This window comes from Chiloscyllium punctatum, chromosome 11 (genome assembly GCF_047496795.1).
Source record: "Chiloscyllium punctatum isolate Juve2018m chromosome 11, sChiPun1.3, whole genome shotgun sequence".
In the NCBI taxonomy this organism is placed as follows: Eukaryota; Metazoa; Chordata; class Chondrichthyes; order Orectolobiformes; family Hemiscylliidae; genus Chiloscyllium; species Chiloscyllium punctatum.
Genome location: NC_092749.1, coordinates 51,167,358 through 51,188,445, shown reverse-complemented (window position 1 = coordinate 51,188,445; position 21,088 = coordinate 51,167,358). Strand labels below are relative to the sequence as shown.

General features: G+C 41.2%; 1 protein-coding gene across 1 annotated transcript in view; it reads left to right on the top strand.

The window, feature by feature from the left end:
- LOC140482975 (potassium channel subfamily K member 2-like) overlaps positions 1-21,088 on the top strand; it is a 191,965-nt gene that overhangs the window by 135,200 nt on the left and 35,677 nt on the right. The window contains exon 5 of the mRNA XM_072580782.1: positions 6,319-6,456. Coding sequence (XP_072436883.1) covers positions 6,319-6,456 — 138 coding nt within the window. The remainder of the gene's footprint in view (positions 1-6,318; positions 6,457-21,088) is intronic.

Here is a 21,088-nt window from a genome sequence, read left to right as displayed (position 1 = left end):
ATTGAAGTAGAAACTCCTCAATCTAAAGACCAGTAATCTCCCAAATTAAAAAAGGCAATCTGTTCTGGAGAATTGTGAAACATCTAGATAGTCTGAATTTGAGGGGAGAAAAAGTGGTGGTCAATGTAACTATGCATGTACAAATGTTAACCATGGGAAAAAAATGCTTCAGGGGAGATGTTGTATCAGGTAATGGTTCTGAAGTGATTAAAGTGGAGACTACCTAATTGGATAATGTCTGACTTGCTTGGGTTGGGATAAGGCAGAACATTTTACAATCTTATGAAGTGCTGATGTATATCCACAGATGCCCTCATTATCTTAGTAATCATGCCTAATGAATTAATGTAATTCATACCTAATTGCTGTCATGCAATAAACTACATCTTGTTATGACACGGGTCTCTTCTTGTTAAAACCCTGTAGTGCTTGATCCTGTACCATTGTAAGCCAGTTAGACTCTTATAATCAATTAAAGGAAAGAGGATTGGTGGCAGATATTCCACTCATAGCTACCACCGAAAACATTTCCCATTAACAGGGTAAGGATAAGGCTTTAATAACAGCCATTGCTGTTGTCATGAGAGTCTCTGTTGCGAAGCGTTGAGGTGCAGAAGGCCCTGAAGCTGTTACTATTGTAAGGCTGCATGTACACTTGCCTGATAGTCCTATATTTATAGACAGAAGACGCTTACACTTTTATACCATGTATTAGAAGTTTCAAAACAATCAATAATTGCCCAAGTCCTAACTCTTCTAAAAACTAAATGACAGTAAAATGAATGTTTGCTCTTACCAATTAGGGAGGATCATGAGATGATTCTCCCAATAGCAGTTCCTGCTTCTCTTGTAAGATAACCTCTGACTGGTGATCATTTGCTGGTGCAAGTAATATGCCCACTGCTTCCCTCAAGCTGCCTTATCTATCTGCCAATGTAACACCCTTATTCATGAAAACAGGGAGACAAGATACAAGTAACTAAAACCCAGTTCTCCCATCAACCAACCAGGTCGTACACCCTACTTATGTTCACCTATCCCTACCTCACCACACCACCTCCCCACTCCACCCTTTATCTGCAGTTCCCCCTACACCCACCCCCAGTCCTGAAGAAGGGTTATATGTGAAACATTGACTTCTCCACCCCCTGATGCTGCCTGGCTTGCCGTGTTCTTCCGGCATTCTGCTTGTCTACCTTGGATTCCAGCATCTGCAGTTTTGTTGTCTCTAATTAAAGGCTAGTTGTCTTGACATCTGTGTTTGTCGTATGTTAGAATTTAATATAAAGGACTTAAGTAGTTGAGCATTTAGAAGCACATAATATAATCAAACAGAGTCAGCATATCTTTGTAAAGATGAAATTGTGCCTGACAAAGTTATTAGAGCGCATTGAGGAGGAAACAAGGAAAACGGCAAAAGTGGAACCAGTAGATTTAATATATTTGGATTTTCAAATGGTCTTTGTAAGGTAAGGTATGCTAGACTACTTTACAAGATAAAAGTTTGAGGTAGTTTGCATGGATAGTGAATTGGCAAAAAATAGAAGATGGGGTTTGGGACAGAGCGAACATGTAACTAGTGTAGTGCCACAGGGATCAATGCTGGGGCCATAATTATTTACAATATATATTAATGATTTGGCTCAGGGAAGTGTTGCCATCTTTTGGAATTACAGAAAAGTAAGTGGGAAGATAAGTGGTGAGGATGATGCAGAGAGTCTACAATGGGATATTGATACATAAGTGAGTGGGTAAAAACATGACAAATGGAATATAGAACAACCTCGACTATCTGAACAAGATTGGGGAGGAGGAAGTATTTTGTTTGGATAACTGATTGTTTGGGGAACTGAATAGTCAGATAACAGATAACATTTTTACAGAACCTTGAGATCTTGTTCAGATAATCTAAAATTCAGATAAATGATGTTCAGATAGCTGAGGTTATTCTGCATTGTATGGGAACATTGCAGATTATGCAGTCTGGCAGGAAGAATAGATGAGTAAATATTTAAGTGGAGAAAGACTGCAGAAAGCTGTAGCACAGATGGGTTTGGGGGGTCCTCATGCATGATTCACAAATGGTTAGAATCCAAGATCAGCATGGGATCCTGGATTCAATCCCAAAATCCTGGGATTGTTAACATACGAGGAACGGCTGAGGATCCTGGGATTGTATTCATTGGAGTTTAGAAGATTGAGGGGAGATCTAATAGAAACTTACAAGATAATACATGGCTTGGAAAGGGTGGACGCTAGGAAATTGTTTCCATTAGGCGAGGAGACTAGGACCCGTGGACGCAGCCTTAGAATTAGAGGAGGTAAATTCAGAACAGAAATGCAGAGACATTTCTTCAACCAGAGAGTGGTGGGCCTGTGGAATTCATTGCCGCGGAGTGCAGTGGAGGCCAGGACACTAAATGTCTTCAAGGCAGAGATTGATAAATTCTTGATGTCACAAGGAATTAAGGGCTACGGGGAGAATGAGGGTAAGTGGAGTTGAAATGCTCATCAGCCATGATTGAATGGCGGAGTGGACTCGATGGGCCGAGTGGCCTTACTCCCACTGCTATGTCTTATGGTCTTATGGAATAATTCGGCAAATGGATTGTTGGCCTTTATTTGAAAAGAAATGAAGTCTAAAAATAGGGGGTCTTGCTAAATCTATATAAGGCACTAGTCAGACGACAACAGGAATACTGTGAGCAGTTTTTGTCCTGTATCTAAGGAGAGAGAACTGGAATTGAAGGCAGTCCAGAGAGGTTTCACTAGGTTAATCCCAGGCATGGAAGAATTGCTTCATGAGGAGGTTATGAGTAGGTGGGGCTTTTATCATTAGAGTTTAAAAGAATTGGAGGAGACCTTATTGAAACATACAGGATTTTTTGTGGTTGTCAAAGTAGATGCAAAGAGGTTGTTTCCCTTTTTGGGAAGGGAGCGTAATGTCAGAGTAAAGGATTACTCATTTAACACCGAAATTTGGAGGCTTACTTTTCTCAGAGGCTATTGAATCTGTGGGAATTCTTTACCATAGAGGGTTATCGAGGTTGCAGTTATGTTTATTCAAGGCTGAGATAGGCAGATTTTTAAATAGTAGGGAGATAAAAATTATGCAAAAAAGGCAGGAAAGTGGAGTTGAGCATCATCTGATCAGCTATGATCTCATTACAGAATAGACCAATGGGCTGAATAGCCTACTTCTGCTCCTATGATGTATTGTCCCATCGTATGAAATGCGCATGCACAAGCTTTCTTTTGTATTGTCTGTTGAGATACCTGTCTTGCACCTGTTAATATATGTGGGGTCAGTTCATTCCAGGTTGGGGTCTCTTTATCTCTCTCTAATATGTCTCTGCTATCGTTCTGTTCCTATTTTTCTTTCTTTCTACATTTCCTTCTTTAGATATTTTTCTCTGTCTCTTTTCTTACACCCTCTTCCTTCTACCTTTTCTGCTTTCCTATATTTTGCCCTTCTTCCCTGTCAGGTGAGAATGTGTATATCCTTCAATCCTTCAATGTAAAGGTGTCAATCATTTAGGTAGGACTGAAAAATACCCAGAAATTGCTAGAGAAGCTCAGCTGGCCTGACAATATCTGTGGAGAGAAAACAGAGTTTCAGGTTGAGTGACCTGTCTTCAAATTTCTGAGGAAAGGTCACTTAGTCCGAAACGTTAACTCTGATTTCTCTCCACAGATGCTGACACGCTTGCTGAGCTTTTCAGCAATTTCTGTTTCTGTTTCTGATTTCCAACATCCACAATTCTTTTGGTTTTTGTTGTGAAAATAAAGGAACATGATGTGAGTTATTTCATTTGAAGGTTGCAGGTGTATTTGTACATTTCTGGAGAACTCTTACTACAAAGACAGCTTGCTTGATTAGCAAACACAATGCAAAAACTCCATATCATGTGATGTGTGACATTTTATCCTGCCTCTTGAATTGAATTGAATTGAATTGAATTTATTGTCATATGTACTGCGGAACAGTGAAAAGCTTTGTCTTGCAAGCAATCGAGGCAGATCACAGAGCTAAATAGCATAGATAAGTAAAACAGCTGCAAAACCAAAAACATAGGTACAGGTGAATGTTAAGAGTTTGTGGGTCCATTCAGTATTCTAACAACAGTAGGGTAAAAACTGTTACGAAACCAGCTGGTGTGTGTGTTCAGGCTTCTGTACCTCCTCCCCGATGGTAGAGATTGTAGAAAAGCATTGCCAGGGTGGGATGGACCTTTGAGAATGCTGGCGGCCTTGCCTTGTCAACGGGCCTGGTAGATGGATTCTACAGACGGGAGGTTTGCCTTTGTGATTGCCCAGGCCGAGTTGTATACAGGTGATGTATACAGATTACAGTCATGGTCACTTAAGGGAACACTACATTAGATGAGATGAAATGGAAGTGAAAGCAACCACTAAAGCTGTAGGCTGCATTTGGCATTGGGTTGCATAGAAAATATGGCCCTTTGTGATTCCCCCTACCATAACTTCACTAATTTCTTTCACCTGCATCCATCTTCTCAATCTCACTTGGTCCCCCAAATTATATCCCACTATCCATTCCTCTTTCTACCAAACCTTCAATCAATCACTCAAATCCTTTTAATCTCCCTTTCCCCTTGCACTGCTATTATTCACCAGACCCTTTTTTCTTCATTCACGTCCACAATCCCACTTGTTTGAAACATAGCAGATAGAACATGGTTAGATATGTCCGAATCCTCAATTAACTTGTCTTCTCACGTACCCTCCATTTCTCACAGAGGATTTGCTCATTTTTGAAAAGTCAACTTAAAAATAAAATAAAATTAGAAAGTGACATGATAATTTATTTCTCTTTATTGTTTCTTTCCCCCACACCCATTGTCTAATAGGAAATAGAATTTAATGAAATGCAAAAGAGCCAAAGTAAGCATCTAATAAATGGACGGATGTCCATTGCTGGCATTCCAAGTACAGGTATTTCTGGTGTAATATGTGCTTTGTCAATGCGAATTGACTGTAACGCGACTGACGAATAGTGGATGCTGTTTGGATAGTGCAAACTTTCTACTGCACAAGTATAGTGATTTTCTATAGCACGATTTTGCAGAACGCTAGGCTCCACAGGAATTCACCCATCATGTTATACCAGAAATATCTATGGACCTGAACCAAAATTAGCTTTGAGTTGAATAAATGCTACCTGATACTGGACACCAAACAAACGTTTGCTGCAGTCTTTTCATTAAGGGAAGTGGAAAATCTGCCACCTCCAATGCTGAGGTCTGATCTGAAGAATCCATCCAGATCACAAATCTTTTTTGGAGCACAAATGCATTAAGGTGCACAGGAGCACTCCTGTTTCTTTTTTTCTGTTGCAGACTGGCATCCTGGATGTTTATGATGGAACTCTGCTCTAGTTTGAGGGCAGGAAGTCCACCACAATATTCATTGTTTTCTCTCAAAATTAGATGACTGAGTTAAGATTCTCTCCTCTATCTGGTGGAAGCATCCAGTAGTGATCATTTATAGCAAAATAAAATAAATGTAATCAGTTAATTTCAAAACTAAAGTGGTGATTTTTCAAAGAAAATTATTAGGAAACGTAATCCATTTCACTTCCTCGCCAAACTCTCTAACTTACTCGAGATTCTGTTGTTAAAGTTCCCTTTACTCTCTCCATATTCTTAGTCTCTCACTTTTAAATATTATCGAACTTAAAACAAGTAATGGAACAGGTGTTTAATCAAAACACTGTTGTTTCTTCCTGAATGAGCAGTGTGAAACAAAGCATTGTAAATTTTACCGCAGGAAAGTTTTGGCTTTTCATTCCCAGCTTTCTTTCAAATAACTTTAAGAACCTCTCAGCAGAAATTGTCAGAGCAAAAGAAAAATTGCTTTTCAGTATTGCATACTGAACAACATGGTATAATGTGAACCATTGGGTACACGACATATATTCAGACTGCACAATCGTAATCTTTCTCACAGCATCCTTCTCTAGGTATACATATGAATATACTGTTTCAACAATTGTTTTAGACATTACAAATATGAATTACTGAGACAAAAGTACTGGTTGTAAAACAATTTTAATTTAAAAAAAGGTCATGTTATGGAACCTCTGAGCCATGTTGTAGTAAGATAAACGGTTTACATAGGTATTTTCTGTTATTGATATAGGAATAGGATTTTATAACAAAACTTTCAGACAAAATGTAGCAAACACATAGCAACAAGAAGGCAAAAGCTACAGAAAAGGAATGTACACAAGTATAAAATTTTTAATATAGCTTATTCTTCCTTTACTTTTTTTCCTGTCCTGATCCCTTCTTTAAGCTTTCTTCATCCACTTCAAGTGTATCTCATCAAACTACTCATTTCCACCACAGTCTTCATACAAGAAAATATGAGAGGAAACAGAATCCCAGGACTGTTTCCAAACAACGTTCAAAATTCAAAGTTGAAGGTTTGAAGGTACTCATATGTTCTTATTAATGTGCAAAACACAATGATTGTGTTTTATTTCTTTTATAATTTAAATCCAGAAAGATCAACACGTTTTGATTATTTTTAAATGTTGAAACTATGGTAATCAGAATAATCATTTAGAGGAGTTTGTACTATTAGGGAATCTTTATAAAATCAGAACATGAAAGAAACTTATATTTTGAAAACAGCTTAATCGAAATAACATGTTTAAATTTCCTCTATATGATCCTAAATGGTGCCATAGTTTTCTATTTATAGGGGCATAAATCATCTATAGCTTAATATTTAATTCTGTTCTTATCCTTGCTCTTTAACTTTCCTTTTCTCTACATTGAATAAACATGTATTTTTAATTTAAACCATAGAAGTCATATGCTTTTCAAATCATTGACTCAGTACAATTATCTGATTCCCCTGAGATTCAAAACAAAATTATAAGAGGTTTATAAAGTGGAGAAAAGTAATTCACTTCCACTGATTGTTTCCAAAGCCAATAACCAAACTGTTTTAACTTTGATTCTTCCACCTAGTTTATTAAGTTATGATTTTTCTTTAAAACCTAAATTTTAGGTTTTCTTTAAATGAAATCTGAAATGCAGTAACATTTTGGAACCCAGTTCCAGAATTTTGACCCTGTAACAGTAAAGGAATGACAATATATATTAGAATGCTGCATGACTTGGAAGGAATTGTTAGATGGTGATTTTTTTTTGTCTGCATACTACCCTTGTTCCTCCAGATAATTGAGTTTGTGGAATTGAAAGATGTTGCCAAGTGAGCCTTGGCATCTTGCTGTAAGACATCTTGTCACACTTACAGACATTTATTTGCTTATGTTAGTGCATAAAAAAAAACACACGTTTTCAGTTTTTTGCACTGATTTTCAAGCATTGAAACAAATGGATGATTAATATTACTTGAAGCACAGCAAAGAGTTCTAGTCCAGCCAGCCACCACAATGGAAATATTGAACCAAATTAGTATATTAGGAGAATACGAATTTTCCCATTCTTGTTGGCAATGGCCATCAGTGTGAATTGAATTAGGTCTATATTTGCATAAAACTGGAGACTTATTTTTAAGTGTATCTGAGCAGCTCTTGGCATTTTCTGTGGGATATTTCTGATTGCATAATCCATGGTTAAAAAGTAGCTGATTAGACATAGTATAATATGTTCAATATTTACAATTTTATATATATATGGCTGAAGTTTCCAAAACAAAATTGTTCCAAAAAAGTTTTTCAGTATGGCTTGCTGGTTTTTCTCCTCCTAGCCTGAAAGGGTCACTCCTTCTTATTCAAAAGATTCTCATTATTGCCTCAATAATGATTTCCTCTCTTGTTTGAATCCCTAGAATCCTTAGAATCCCTACAGTGTGGAAATAGGCCCTTTGCCCAACAAATCCACACCCGACTCTCCGAAGAGTAACCCACCCAGATCCATTCCCCTACCCTGCTACTCTATATTTATCCCTGACTAATGCACATAACCTACACATCCCTGAACACTACGAGCAATTTAGCATGACTAATTCACCTAACCTGCACATCTTTGCATTGTGAGAGGAAACCAGAGCACCCAGAGGAATCCCACACAGACACGGGGAAAATGTGCAAACTCCACACAGACAGTCACCCGAGGTTTGATGCTGCTATTTTTATTTCCTTGTTACGCAGACATACCATTAAATGTAAACTTCCTTAAGACAATCATACATAGCCTTCTTCTCTCTGTTTTTCATAAACTATTAATCCTTTAATGGAGTCTAATGGTTTTATGAAAGCAGGACAAGTGATGGTAATGTATCGGTGTTAAAAATCCTCAAACCCAAAGTTGATGTTTTTGGGACATATGTTTCTATCCCACCATATTCTAGTTTGAACTTAAACTCTATTAATAAAATCTGCAATCCTGGTCTGGCCTACGTGTGACACCAAATGCACAGCCATGGTTGACATTTCATTTCCATCCACAATTGTCTAGCAAGAGATTCACTTCAATTAGAGAGGAGTACTAAAACCTGGCCCTGCCAATGACCCCCTCATCTCAAGAAATAATTAGGAAAACACACTCCCGACTGTATGCCAACATTAGCACAGTTGTAGTACTCAATTAGTCAGAGGGTTATGATGTAACTTCACCTCGGAGACTTGAACATCTTGCTCTGGATGTTAGCTTCTGAGACATTTGTGGAATGTCAGAAAATTGGGAAATGTTCTGACATTCCACATCCAACTTAACAAAAAAAGTGCAATGAATAAATGATTCTTCATTCAGGGACAGCCGTGTGTTTGTGGGAGTGGAGGTACTGGAGTGCATTCTGGTGTCAGGATATGGGCATGGATCAATGGTGACTATTCTCAGGCTCCATCCATTCCAGCTCATGGCATCTTCAAGCCTTCTCCCATCCACATGTGGGCAGCACGGTGGCACAGTGGGCAGTACAATGGCACAATGGTTAACACTGCTGCCTCACAGCGCCAGAGACCCGGGTTCAATTCCTGCCTCAGGCAACTGTCTGTGTGGAGTTTGCATATTCTCTCCGTTTCCTCCGGGCGTTCCGGTTTCCTCCCACAGTCCAAAACAAAATGTGCAGGTTAGGTGAATTGGCCATGCTAAATTGCCCGTAGTGTTAGGTGAAGGGGTAAATGCAGGGGAATGGGTCTGGGTGGATTGCTGTTTGGAGGGTCGGTGTGAACTTGTTGGGCTGAAGGGCCTGTTTCCACATTGTAGGGAATCTATTCTAAAATCATATCCTTTTATAACCATTTGGTCAAATTTGTGACAACTTATGCTAACATATCCACCCACACCCTTTGGTTTTACAAGCTTTACCAACTCAATCCAAAGGCAAGTCTCAGAAATCATGCTAAGATGAAACAAAATAAAGTTTAAATGGTCTACTACAGATTTCACGCTATAAAGACAATGCTTATCAATAAAAAGGACTCATCTCGTAAGTACTTAATCCATTTAAAAAGACATCTATATTAACCCCAAGTCAAAGAAAGTTAATTATTTAATATTGTTTTAGAGTTGTCATTTAAACTATGAACTTACATTCCCTCCACTGTGATAATCACAAGTTGTCAAAGCATTAATAATGCTAAAGTGACAATGCTTAAGTTTGTGATCTCTTGAAGCTGCCAACACAGATTTTTTTCAACTAATAGATAGACTTTACGAATGTACATGCTTGCCATTTAAATAGCTTGACGACTTGACTTCCACAGACTGTATCCTTTTATGAGTATTTATATTTACTCTTAAAAAAAGTAAGTCACATATTGTGAGATAAACCCTTGGTTGCAGCAAACTCAAGATCTCCTTGAACTCAGCACTGTGTTTCAAATGGCCTGTAGTGATTGTAACAAGGTCAGCCAGGTGGACCTCATAGAATATATGAGTCCCCTGATTGGCTGTTAATCTAGTCCAATCAGGGAGCCCTGGCTGTCACATATAAACAGGAGTGTAACTGAATAAAGATTCGTGCACCTTATGTCTTTCACTGTGCCTCACACCTGCATACACACAACATGGGTGCTGGGGGAAAAATAAGCACTACCGCAGTTAGGTGGTAGTGTGGGGGTAAAAGAGAAAAAAAAAACAGGAATGTGGGGATTTGAGGTTTGTCCTCATCTCTCTGTAAACTGGTTGAATGGTAGGGTTTGGTGCCTGGCTTTGTTGCTCCTCTCCCTTTTAAAATTGCTGTTGTATACAGGTGTAGGTGTTAACTGTTTTTTGTAAACTGTTTTGTAATTGTTTAATAAAATTTTAAAAAAAACAGGAGTGTCAGAGGTTCTGTTCACTCTGAGAGCTGGCTGTAGTGGGCGGCACGGTGGCACAGTGGTTAGCACTGCTGCCTCACAGCGCCAGAGACCCGGGTTCAATTCCCGCCTCAGGCGACTCTCTGTGTGGAGTTTGCACATTCTCCCCGTGTCTGCGTGGGTTTCCTCCGGGTGCTCCAGTTTCCTCCCACAGTCCAAAGATGTGCAGATCAGGTGAATTGGTCATGCTAAATTGCCCGTAGTGTTAGGTAAGGGGTAGATGTAGGGGTATGGGTGGGTTGCGCTTCGGCGGGGCGGTGTGGACTTGTTGGGCCGAAGGGCCTGTTTCCACACTGTAAGTAATCTAATCTACAAGCCAGGCCAGTGTCAACTACTATGCATTTTTAAATAAAGGGTGGTGGGTTACCAGCCTCTGTAGAATTATTTCAGCCCTGATGGGCTTGAGTTTCATCCATGTGTCAGTAGGTTCCCTCTCATTTTTCTCTCTGTGAAACTGGGATCTGTTGAAGATGGAAAAGGAGCTTCAGATGCAATGTCATGGCACCATCTTATTTAAGGCCTCCATGACTCTGCAAAAATCTAGGCCCTAATGTTGCTTAATACTTCAATGTAGCATTCAGGAAGCAGTGTTGTTTCATGTTAAAACATTGAACATTAACGAAATCCTGTGGTGCTGTTTGAAGATGAGCAGGGCAAGGTCTCATATGTTCTTGTCAATATTGTTTCAAAAAAGACCATGTTTAAAAGAAATTCTAACCTTGTCATTTACATCATTGTTTTTGTATAATCTAGCTAACTGCAAATTAGCCTTTGTGTTTCCCTTCATTACAACAATGATGCATTTCAAATATTTTTCACAGGATTTTGAATTCTGAAAAATGTGATAGAAATAAAACTAATTTCTTTCTTTTATGTCCTGCTCAGCATTGATGCATTTCTGGCAACGAATGCTTGTCAGTTGAATAATGAGGCCTGGATCCAGTGTTTTCAAATGATCTTAAGGGTATATTTTGTGGTGGTCTTCTGATGACTATGGATTTGGATTCTGTAATAGTTGAGGGAAAATGTCTAAATTCTATGAATGCCTAAAAGGAGTAGTGAATTGTCTTGTGGTATTAATAATTTTCAATGTTTGGTTATGATGTTATTTACAATGGAGGAGAGCCTAAAATCTATTTCAATGTGTTGTTTAAGCATGAACATTTGATTGTAGTATCCACTGAGCAGACTTTGTACTGCTAGTTTCCTCTTGGTGGTCTTGGTTCCTCTGTGATAGTATTGTATTGATTATACATGGTCTGCCCCCTTTAAAGATAAGCATTACTGAATAATAGACTTTCAAGCTGATCGGTCCAATGCTGTGACATTAGTGATGAAAACGGGCAGGAGGAGGCGGTCACATGGTAACTTAGGAAACCAATTAATTTCCATCAACACCTTCAGAAGGGAGCGAGAGCAGGTGGCTAAGGGGACTATTTCCCAGTGTCTGAACTTGAAAGCAGTCACACAAGAAGTTGAAGGACCATCCAAATGGATTGGCGAGGTCAGTGAATGCATCTTTATATGACATTCCCTACCCACCACCTTCAGTTCAATGCATCACACTGTGATCAGTGACTCATCGACATACTCTAGCACTCACATGTCTAATATTCAGATTCGCCACTTCAACTCTCCAATGTCCTCCTGCAAGTCACACATCCACCTCTCACTGCAGTCATACTTCTCCAGCAATCTGACCAGGCCACATTGCTCAAACATAACACAATGTAATCACTAACATTTTATCTTCTCTCATTCAGAAGAAGGTAGCACTGAAGTGAGCAGAGCAGAGCCTGAGGGGACAGGGATGCCTGTATCTCTACAATCTCATCAACGAGGTAGCCCTCAGCAGTGTGTTCCAACTGCAACAGAGTCTGTGGCACCCAGCATCTCTGACAACATTGAGGATCATAGTATGTTCCTGACTTCTGCCCCTTTTGAATACTCCTCGGCAGACATCAAATCAGTTGCTTAGTGAGTTCATAAAGCTACTGATAGTCTGACTGCAGAACCCTTGCTTCCTACCCATCCCCTTTATCTCACACCTACTGTCCTCTTTTGATTTCTTGCTTTCAGCCACCCAAGAACTGTCAACTGACAACTGACAACAGCTGAAGCAGGAAGACACAGAAAGCACCAGAACAGATAGGAAGCCTTTATTAATGGGTCTGACATTTGATGCCACCAACTGCATATACACCTTATAGGCCAGCATAACGTTAGAATAAGCACATGGTGTGTCATTGGGCATGAGTAGACACGCCAAGATTAAAGGATGATTCATTTGTTATTTCTCCAGGATTTGTAGATGAGTTCTGCAGCAAAGGGCTCAGATATAGATCTTGATTGGGCAATATACAGAGAATGCTGATGGGCATGTATGCCACAATGTTGGCTGGCCCAGACTTCCTCCTATCACTGACAGGCAGAATGGAAGAGGTGGGCTTGAGCTTGGCGGAGGGCATCATAAATATCTTGCAATCTCCATAGCAGCTGCTCCATCTCTGTGCCATGCTGCAGACCCAGAGGGGCAGAAATTGGAACTCCATACCTGTTGTAGTGTTTGTGTGCACAAATCGCCAAGTTCTCTGTAACCCCAGTGAAATGAATCCAAGAATTCACTGCAATTAAAAAGAGCATTGTGGTCCCGCTATTTCATGGGACTCTTTTAAAACTGAAACTTTTTGAGAAACAGTCGAGCATATGAAATAATGGCTACTAACATTTTGTGATAATGCACCAGAGGTCTCTGTGCAGAAATTAGAAAGAAGGGAGACACTCTGCATCCACAGACAATGTAGACAAAGGAGGTCTTTGCACACATTGCTCAGGAGACAGTGGGAATAAAGTGGCAGCAAAGAATGTTATCTGGTGTGTTGTTTCAGGAACATTGATGCAGTGCAGGGAGGAGTATAAAGATAAGAAACCAGTTATAAAGGTGACTGAGTTCATTAAAATTGCATAACCAATGAAGTTCCCAATGAATTGATGGCATGGTTGCTCAGTGGTTAGGACTGCTGCTTCACAGCATCAGGGATCTGGGTTCAATTCCAGCCTCAGACAGTTATCTGTGTGGAGTTTGAACATTTTCCCCGTGTCAGTATGGGTTTCCTACAGGTGGTCCAGTTTCCTCCCACAATCCAAAGATGTGCAGGGTAGGCGGATCAGCATGGAAATGCAGGGTTACAAGGATAGGGTAGAGGGGATTGCATCTGGATGGGATGCTTTTTGGAGGATCAGTGTGGACTCGATGGACTGAATGGCCTGTTTCCACTCTTTAGGGATTCTATTAAACTCATCCATTGCTCAATTCACCACAACTTTGTCACTTATTTATCAACAGTCAACACATGTTGACCTCACTCTCTCATAGTTGCAAGCCTTACACCTACAACGTAGAGCTCAAACATACTGTCAACTACTTTTTAATAACTGTATCACTCAAACTAAAGTTTACAAGTCACTTACTGACACTGAAAAATGTAAGAGAAACTAGTGTATGACAGGTTATAGCAACAGAAACTTGGAAGTGGACAAACAAACCTGCATCTTTTAAGCCTCTTTTAAGCTCAGAATGGGGCATTGCTGAGGACATGGTCGCAGGTGGCACTGGAGGGGTTGAAGATGAGGAAATTTGCCTACATCATCCTCCTATTTTCTTCCCATTTCTCTCTTTTCCCATAATCTCTTTTGAGTCCCAAACTGCTGGTAGTGTGGTCTTCATCGTCCTCCCATTGTTACCCAATCCTTGTCTTTTTGCATTTCAGATACTTGAGAACTGGCACCTGCTTAATCAAAGGAGGAGGAGGAAGAAGACAGTCACCACGAAATGGCATTATCACAAGATCTAATACTCCATATTACCAGTTCAGAGATTCACACTATATGTGTTATATAGGATAGAGGAGGGACCTGCACATGGTGAGACATTGGGCACAAGTGTGCAGATGCTGGGGTATGGGAAAAGCTATCAGAGGTGCCAGCTTGCCAGCAGGTGAAATCACACATAAATTTTGCTGGAAAGGAGCAAGGTGAAGATTTTGATTCATCAAGTTTCAGAAGAAGGCTGATGAGCACACATAACAAGATGCTTAATGCATTGGAACATCAGCCAGAAAGCTGATGCACAATACAAAGGAGGATGAAGGAGTTCACTTCAAACCTGACAGAAAATTTTCCAGACACCATTGAGCCCATCCTCTCCAACATGGAACCTGTATGAACACACTTATGGAAAACTATCCTTGCAGCACAAACAGCTTCCAGCAGAGCTCAGGCTGCTACAACAGCACCTCAGGCCTGATTTTGTTTTGCAACAAAAACTATGTTAGAGGCTCAAAGCTGGTGATCCCATCCTTGAGCCTGGCATCTACCATTTTTACAACAGGGTACTGAGCTGAATCTCTCTTTGGATGTCCATGACCCACAAACGTATTGCAGTATTAAACTGCAGCACCCTTGTTCGGTCTGATGTTTGCTATTGGGATGTCCAAAAGATAAGCTGCGTACATTTGATTTTGCAGAATATAGTCTGAATTTAGCAGATTTCATTGGAGAATTAAGGGACTTTTGGTTATAATATTGGGACACGTTTAGGAGATGTCCGATACAGTTGGAAGAGGTAATAAATGCTTTGGAGAGGCCAAGTGACCTTAGGAGTTATTTAAAGTAGACATGTTTGTGCATAGAAATTTAACAATGTTATTGGAACTCTCAGTAACTGTCAAAGAGGGCTTTCAAATGGCAAGGAATTTAAAATTGAACTTTATAGATTTTTGAAGAAAAACTTCCTGTTGTTAAAAATGTCAGTGTTCTTCTTTTATTCATTCATGCGATGTGGGCATCATTGGTTGCCTATGCCCATCTGTAATTGCACTTGCGAAGGCGATAGTGTGCTGCTTTCTGAAACTGCTACAGTCCATGTAGTATCGGTACAGGCGCACTGTTGTGAAGGAGTGAGTCTTCAGGATTTTGACCCAGCAATCGTGAAAGAAGGGCAGAATAGTATGGCTTGGAGGGGAACTTGCAGGTAGTGGTGTTATCATGTATCTGCTACTTTTGTATTCCTAGAGATTGTGCGTGTGTAAAGTGGTCTTTAGCTTAAAAATTTGCCCACCATTTTGTCTCAGTAATGGAGGGAATGACTATTGACGGTGTTAGATGGAGGGACAATCAAATGGATTGGTTTATCTGAGACAGTGTTGAGCTTTTTGAATGTTATTGGTGCTGTACTTATCCAGGCAAATGGTGAGTACTCCATCCCAAACCCAACTTGTGCTTTGTAGATGGTGGTAGGGTTTGGGGAGTCAGAAGGTGAATTACTTGCTGTAGAATTTCCAGCCTGTGAGCTGTCATAATATCTATATAGCTGATCAATAACTGTATAGCTGGTCCAGTTCAGTACCTCATCATTGAAACCCGCTAGGCTATTGCATGTCAAGGACCAAAGGTTGAATGCTCATTTATTGGAAATGGTTAGAAGGTTAAAGAATAATCTGATTGAAGTCTTCAAGATATTATCAGGAAAAGACAGAGTACATGAAGAGAAACTGTTTCCACTGGTTGGGGATTTTAGAACTAGTAGACATAGCCTGAGAATTAGGGCCAGAAGGTTCAGGAGAAATATTAGGAAACACTTCGATGTAGAAAGAGTGGTAACTGTTTGGAACTCTCTTCTATAAACAGCAGTGGATGCTGGATCAGTTGTTAATTTTAAATCTGAGATAGACAATTTTTTGTTAAACAAATGAATTTCACAAATGCTGTTATGAAAGGCCCAGCTGATGGTATTATTGGGCAAGTCAAATCTCAGAATGAAACCCTGGCTTGGGAGAACATATTTTTCTTGTTGACTGTGGTGGTCACTCATTGAAATATAGGCTGCAGATTTTCTTTAACAATAAAACAGAAATTTTCTTCGCACATGCTCTTTATAAAACATCTGATGTAACATTGTCTTTTCTGACACATTAATGGTTTTGAAATTGTATGTCTGAATAACTAAACAAAGAACAAAGAAAATGTACAACCCAGGAACAGGCCTTTCGGCCCTTCAAGCCTGTACAAATCCAAATCCACTGTCATCCTATCACCCAATTCCTAAGGATCTGAATCCCTCTGCTCCCCACCTACTCATGCATCTGTCCAGATGCACCTTAAATGAATCTGCTGTGCCTACCTCTGCTGGCAATGCCTTCCATGTACCTACCACCCTCTGTGTGAAGTACTTGCCACGTGTATCCCCCTTAAATGTTTCACCTCTCACCTTGAAAGTGTGACCTCTCGTTATTGAATCCCTCACCCTGGGAAAAAACTTATCTCTATCCACCTTGTCTATACCCTTCATAATTTTGTAGACCTCAGTCAGGTTCCCCCCCCCCCTCCAATCTCCTTTTTTCTAATGAAAACAATCCTAACCTACTCAACCTCTCTTCATAGCTAGAACCTTCCGTCCCAAGCAACATCCTCGTAAAACTTCTCTGCACCATCTCCAATGTGTCCACATCCTTTTGGTAACTTGGCGACCAGAACTGGACACAGTATTCTAAATGCGGCCAAACCAAAGTCTTGTACAATTTTAACATGACCTGCCAGCTCATACTTAGTACCCCATCCAATGAGGGCAAGGGTAACAAATGCCTTCTTGACCACTCTATCCACCTGTGCAGCCATTCTCAGGGTACAATGGACCTGAACTCCCAGATCTCTCTGCTCATCAACTTTTCCCAAGGCTCTTCCATTTGCAGTATAGTTTGAATATCCCTACTACCCTTCTTGTACAGGGGGGAAACATTAGCAACCCACCAGTCCTCCGACATCTCACCTGTATTTAAGGATGTTTGAAAATATCTGTCAGGGCCCCAGCTATTTTCTCACTCACCTCCCTCAGCAACTTGGCATAGATCACATCCTGTCCTGGGATTTGTCCACCCTCATATCATTTAGCCTACCCAACACATCTTCCCTCCTTATGTCATTGTGATCCAGAGTAAACAAACTTCTATTTCTAATCTCAACATTCACCATGTCCCTCTCCTCAGTGAACACTGATGCAAAGTATTCACTGAGAATCTCACCCATTTTCTCAGGTTCGACACACAACCTTCCTTCCTTAACCTTAAGTGGACCAACCATTTCTCCAATTGTCCTCTTGCTTCTTGTATATGAATAAAAGGCCTTGGAATTCTCCTTAATTCTGCTCGCTAAAGTTATTTCATGATGCCTTTTAGCCGGCTTGATTCCTTGTTTAAGATTGGTCCTACTCTCCCGATATTCCTCCAAGGCCCGTTCTGTTCTTAGCTGCCTGGACCTTATGTACGCCTTCCCTTTTCCTCTTGGCCAGTTGCATGATTTCTCCGGTCATCCACGGTTCACGATTCTTGCCTTTCCTATCCCTTGTTTTCAAAGGGACATACCTATCCTGCACTATCTTCAACCTATCTTTGAAAGCATCCCACATATCAAATGTGGACTTTCCTTCAAATGGCTGCTCCCAAGCCACATTTCCCAGCTCCTGCCGAATTTTGATATAATTGGCCTTGGCCCAGTTTAGTACTCTTTGCTCAGCTTTCTCTACAAGTATTCTAAAACTTACAGAATTGTGGTCACTATTCCCAAAGGAATCCCCCACTGCAACTTCTACCACCTGGCCTGGCTCATTCCCCAGCACCGGGTCCAATATGGTCACTTCCCTCCTCAGACTTCTGTCATACTGCTCTAGAAAACTTTCCTGGATGCTCCTTACAAATCTGCCCAATCTAGACCTCTGATACTAAGTATATCCCAGTCAATGTTGGGAAAATTAATATCTCCCATCACCACCACCCTATTACCTCTACATCTTTCCATAATATGTTTTACCTATTTGTTTTTGTACCTCACGTTCAGTGTTGGGGAGACCTGTAGTACAACCCCAACAATGTAACTGCACCCTTTTTATTTCTCAGCTGTACCCATAATGTCTCAGTGCTCAAGCTCTCCATAGTGTCCTCTTTTAGCACAGCCATGACCAGCAATGCAACTCCTCCTCCTCCCAACCACCACCCCCCCCCCCCCCCCCTACCCTTTACTTCCGTCCCTGTCTGAAGCATCTATACCCTGGAACATTTAGTGTCCAATCATGCCCTTCCTTCAACCAAGTCTCTGTGATCGCAATAGCATAATACACCTAGGCACCAATCCAAGCCCTAAGTTCATTGCCTTACCCATATACTCCTTGCATTAAAGTATATGCACTTCAGGCACCAGTTCTTTGTGTTCATCTGCTCTCTGCCTACTTTTCCCCTTGGTAATGCTAACTTCATGATCCTTACAGTCTCTAGTTTCCACCTCACTGTCTACTAGTCTTCTCCTGGTTTCCAGCTCCCTGCCACATTAGGTTAAAACCTCCCCAACAGCACTAGCAAAAACTTCCCCAACAGCACTAGCAAAAACTTCCCCAAGGACATTAGTTCCAGTCTGGTTCAGGTGTAGACCATCCAATTTGTAATAGTCCCACCTTCCCCAGAACTGGTCCCAATGTCCCACAAATCTAAACCCCTCCCTCCTACATCACCCCTCAAGCCACGTGTTCATCCTGCCTATTCTTTCATTTCTACCGTGGCTAGCACGTGGCACTGGTAGCAATCCTGAGATCACTACCATTGAGGTCCTCCTCTTTAACATCTCTCCTAGTTCCCGGAATTCTGCTTTCAGGACCTCATCTCATTTTTTTACTTATATCATTGATGCCTATATGCACCACAACGACTGGCTGTTCACCCTCCCCTTTCAGAACACTCTGCAGCCAATTAGTGACATCCCTGACCCAAGCACCTGGGAGGCAACATACCATCCAGGAGTCTCATTTTCGGCCACAGAACCGCCTGTCTGATCCCCTTACAATAGAATCCACTATGACTGCGGCCCTATGAGTCTTTTCCCATCCTTCTGAACAGCAGTGCCCACCACGGTGCCATGGTCCTGGCAACTGCTGCCCACCCCTGGTGAGCCCAAACAGTATCCAAGATGATATACTTGTTTTGGAGGGATGATGACCGCAGGGAGCACCTGCACTGCCTTCCTACACTTTGCCTGACTTTTGGTCACCCATTCACTGTCTCCCTCAGCAATTCTAGTTTGCGGTGTGACTAATTCACTAAACGTGCTATCCACAACCTCCTCAGCGTCGTGGATGCTCCACAGTGAGTCCATCTGCAGCTCCAGAGCCGTCATGCGGTCAAACACGAGCTGCAGCTGGACACACTCCTTACAAGTCTAAGAGTCAGGAACGTCAGCCACGTCCCTGAGCTCCCACATCAGGCAAGAGGCACATGCCACAGGGGTCTGAGGTCCCCTGACTCAGCTTTATATTAATTAGCTAAAACCAAACAATGCACTTAAATATATGAAAGAAAAAAAGCCTTACCTTACCTTACCGAGTCCTTTTCTTCTGTTTGGAGGGAGTGGTGCAGGAAGTAGTAACTACACATAAAGTATTTCGGGTTTAGCCGCTGCTCAAATATATACAAAGTATTTACCTTTCCGGCAACCTCCTAGTCTCTAATGTCACTGCTGCTCTGTCTTCTGCTGCTCCCAGACAGGAAAAAGGCCGTGGGCTTTGAAGGTAAATACTTATTCTAAGTCCTTGGCTTCATTTTCTCAGTGGCAGTTGGAGTGGGAGGAGTGACAGTGGCCTGATGGGCTGGTAATTTTTAAATATAAAAACTTACCTCGGGAGTTTCCGGTACATATTTTGGCAGTGGCTGAATCCAGGGACTACACATATAGTGTCTCCCACTCACCCTCCTCCAATCCAAAAAAAAGGTCTCTCATGTGTTGCGAAGGTAAGGCGTTTCAATTGATATATCTTGTGTATCGTGTGATTGATTAAAAGTTTACTATTAGTTGGTTAATTGAATAAGACGACAGAGAAATACTAGAAATTATTTAACTCATAAATTTGTATAAATTAATTAAATAAGTAGAGATGGCTGGTCGGTGATGTGCTGAAGCTGTATGATGTGGGTGCTGGCTGATCCCATTGAGTATGTCAGTGAGCACATCTGCAGCAAGTGTTGGTTGCTGGAAGAACTCCGGATCAGAATTGATGATCTGGAATCTGAGCTTCAAACACTGCGGCACATCCGGAAGGGGGAGAGTTACCTTTGTTTCAGGAGGCAGTCACACCCAGTAGATTAAGTAATTCAAATTCAGTTAGTGATCAGGGACAACAGGGGTGACTGGGGATTCTGAGTTCACGAGTGGAGGAGCCTCAGCCCTCGACTTGTCCAACAGGTATGAGATTATTTTTCCCAGTGTGGATGAGGAAAAGGGCTGTGGACAGGATGAGCCAGCTGATCACGGTACCATGGTGCAGAAGGCCATTCAAGAGGGGGGAGCAAAAAGACAAGTAGCTGTTATAGGGGATTCTATAATTCGGGGGACAGATAGTATCCTTTGTGAGCTGGATTGGGAGTCCCACATGATGTATTGCCTGCCCGGTACCAGGGTGCAGGACATCTCTGACTGACTTGAGAGGATATTGGAGCAGAAGGGGGAAGATCCAGTTATTGTGCTCCACGTTGGCACTAACAGTGTAGGCAAGGCTAGGAAGGAGGACCTATTTGGGGAATATCAAGCACTAGGAAGGAAATTGAAGAACAGGCCCTCAAGGGTCATAATCTCTGGATTACTGCCTGAGCCACATGCTAATTGGCATAGGGATAAGAAAAATAGCAAAGAAAACATGTGACAAAGAGATTGGTGTGGGAAAGAGGGATTCCATTTCATGGGACATTGGCATCA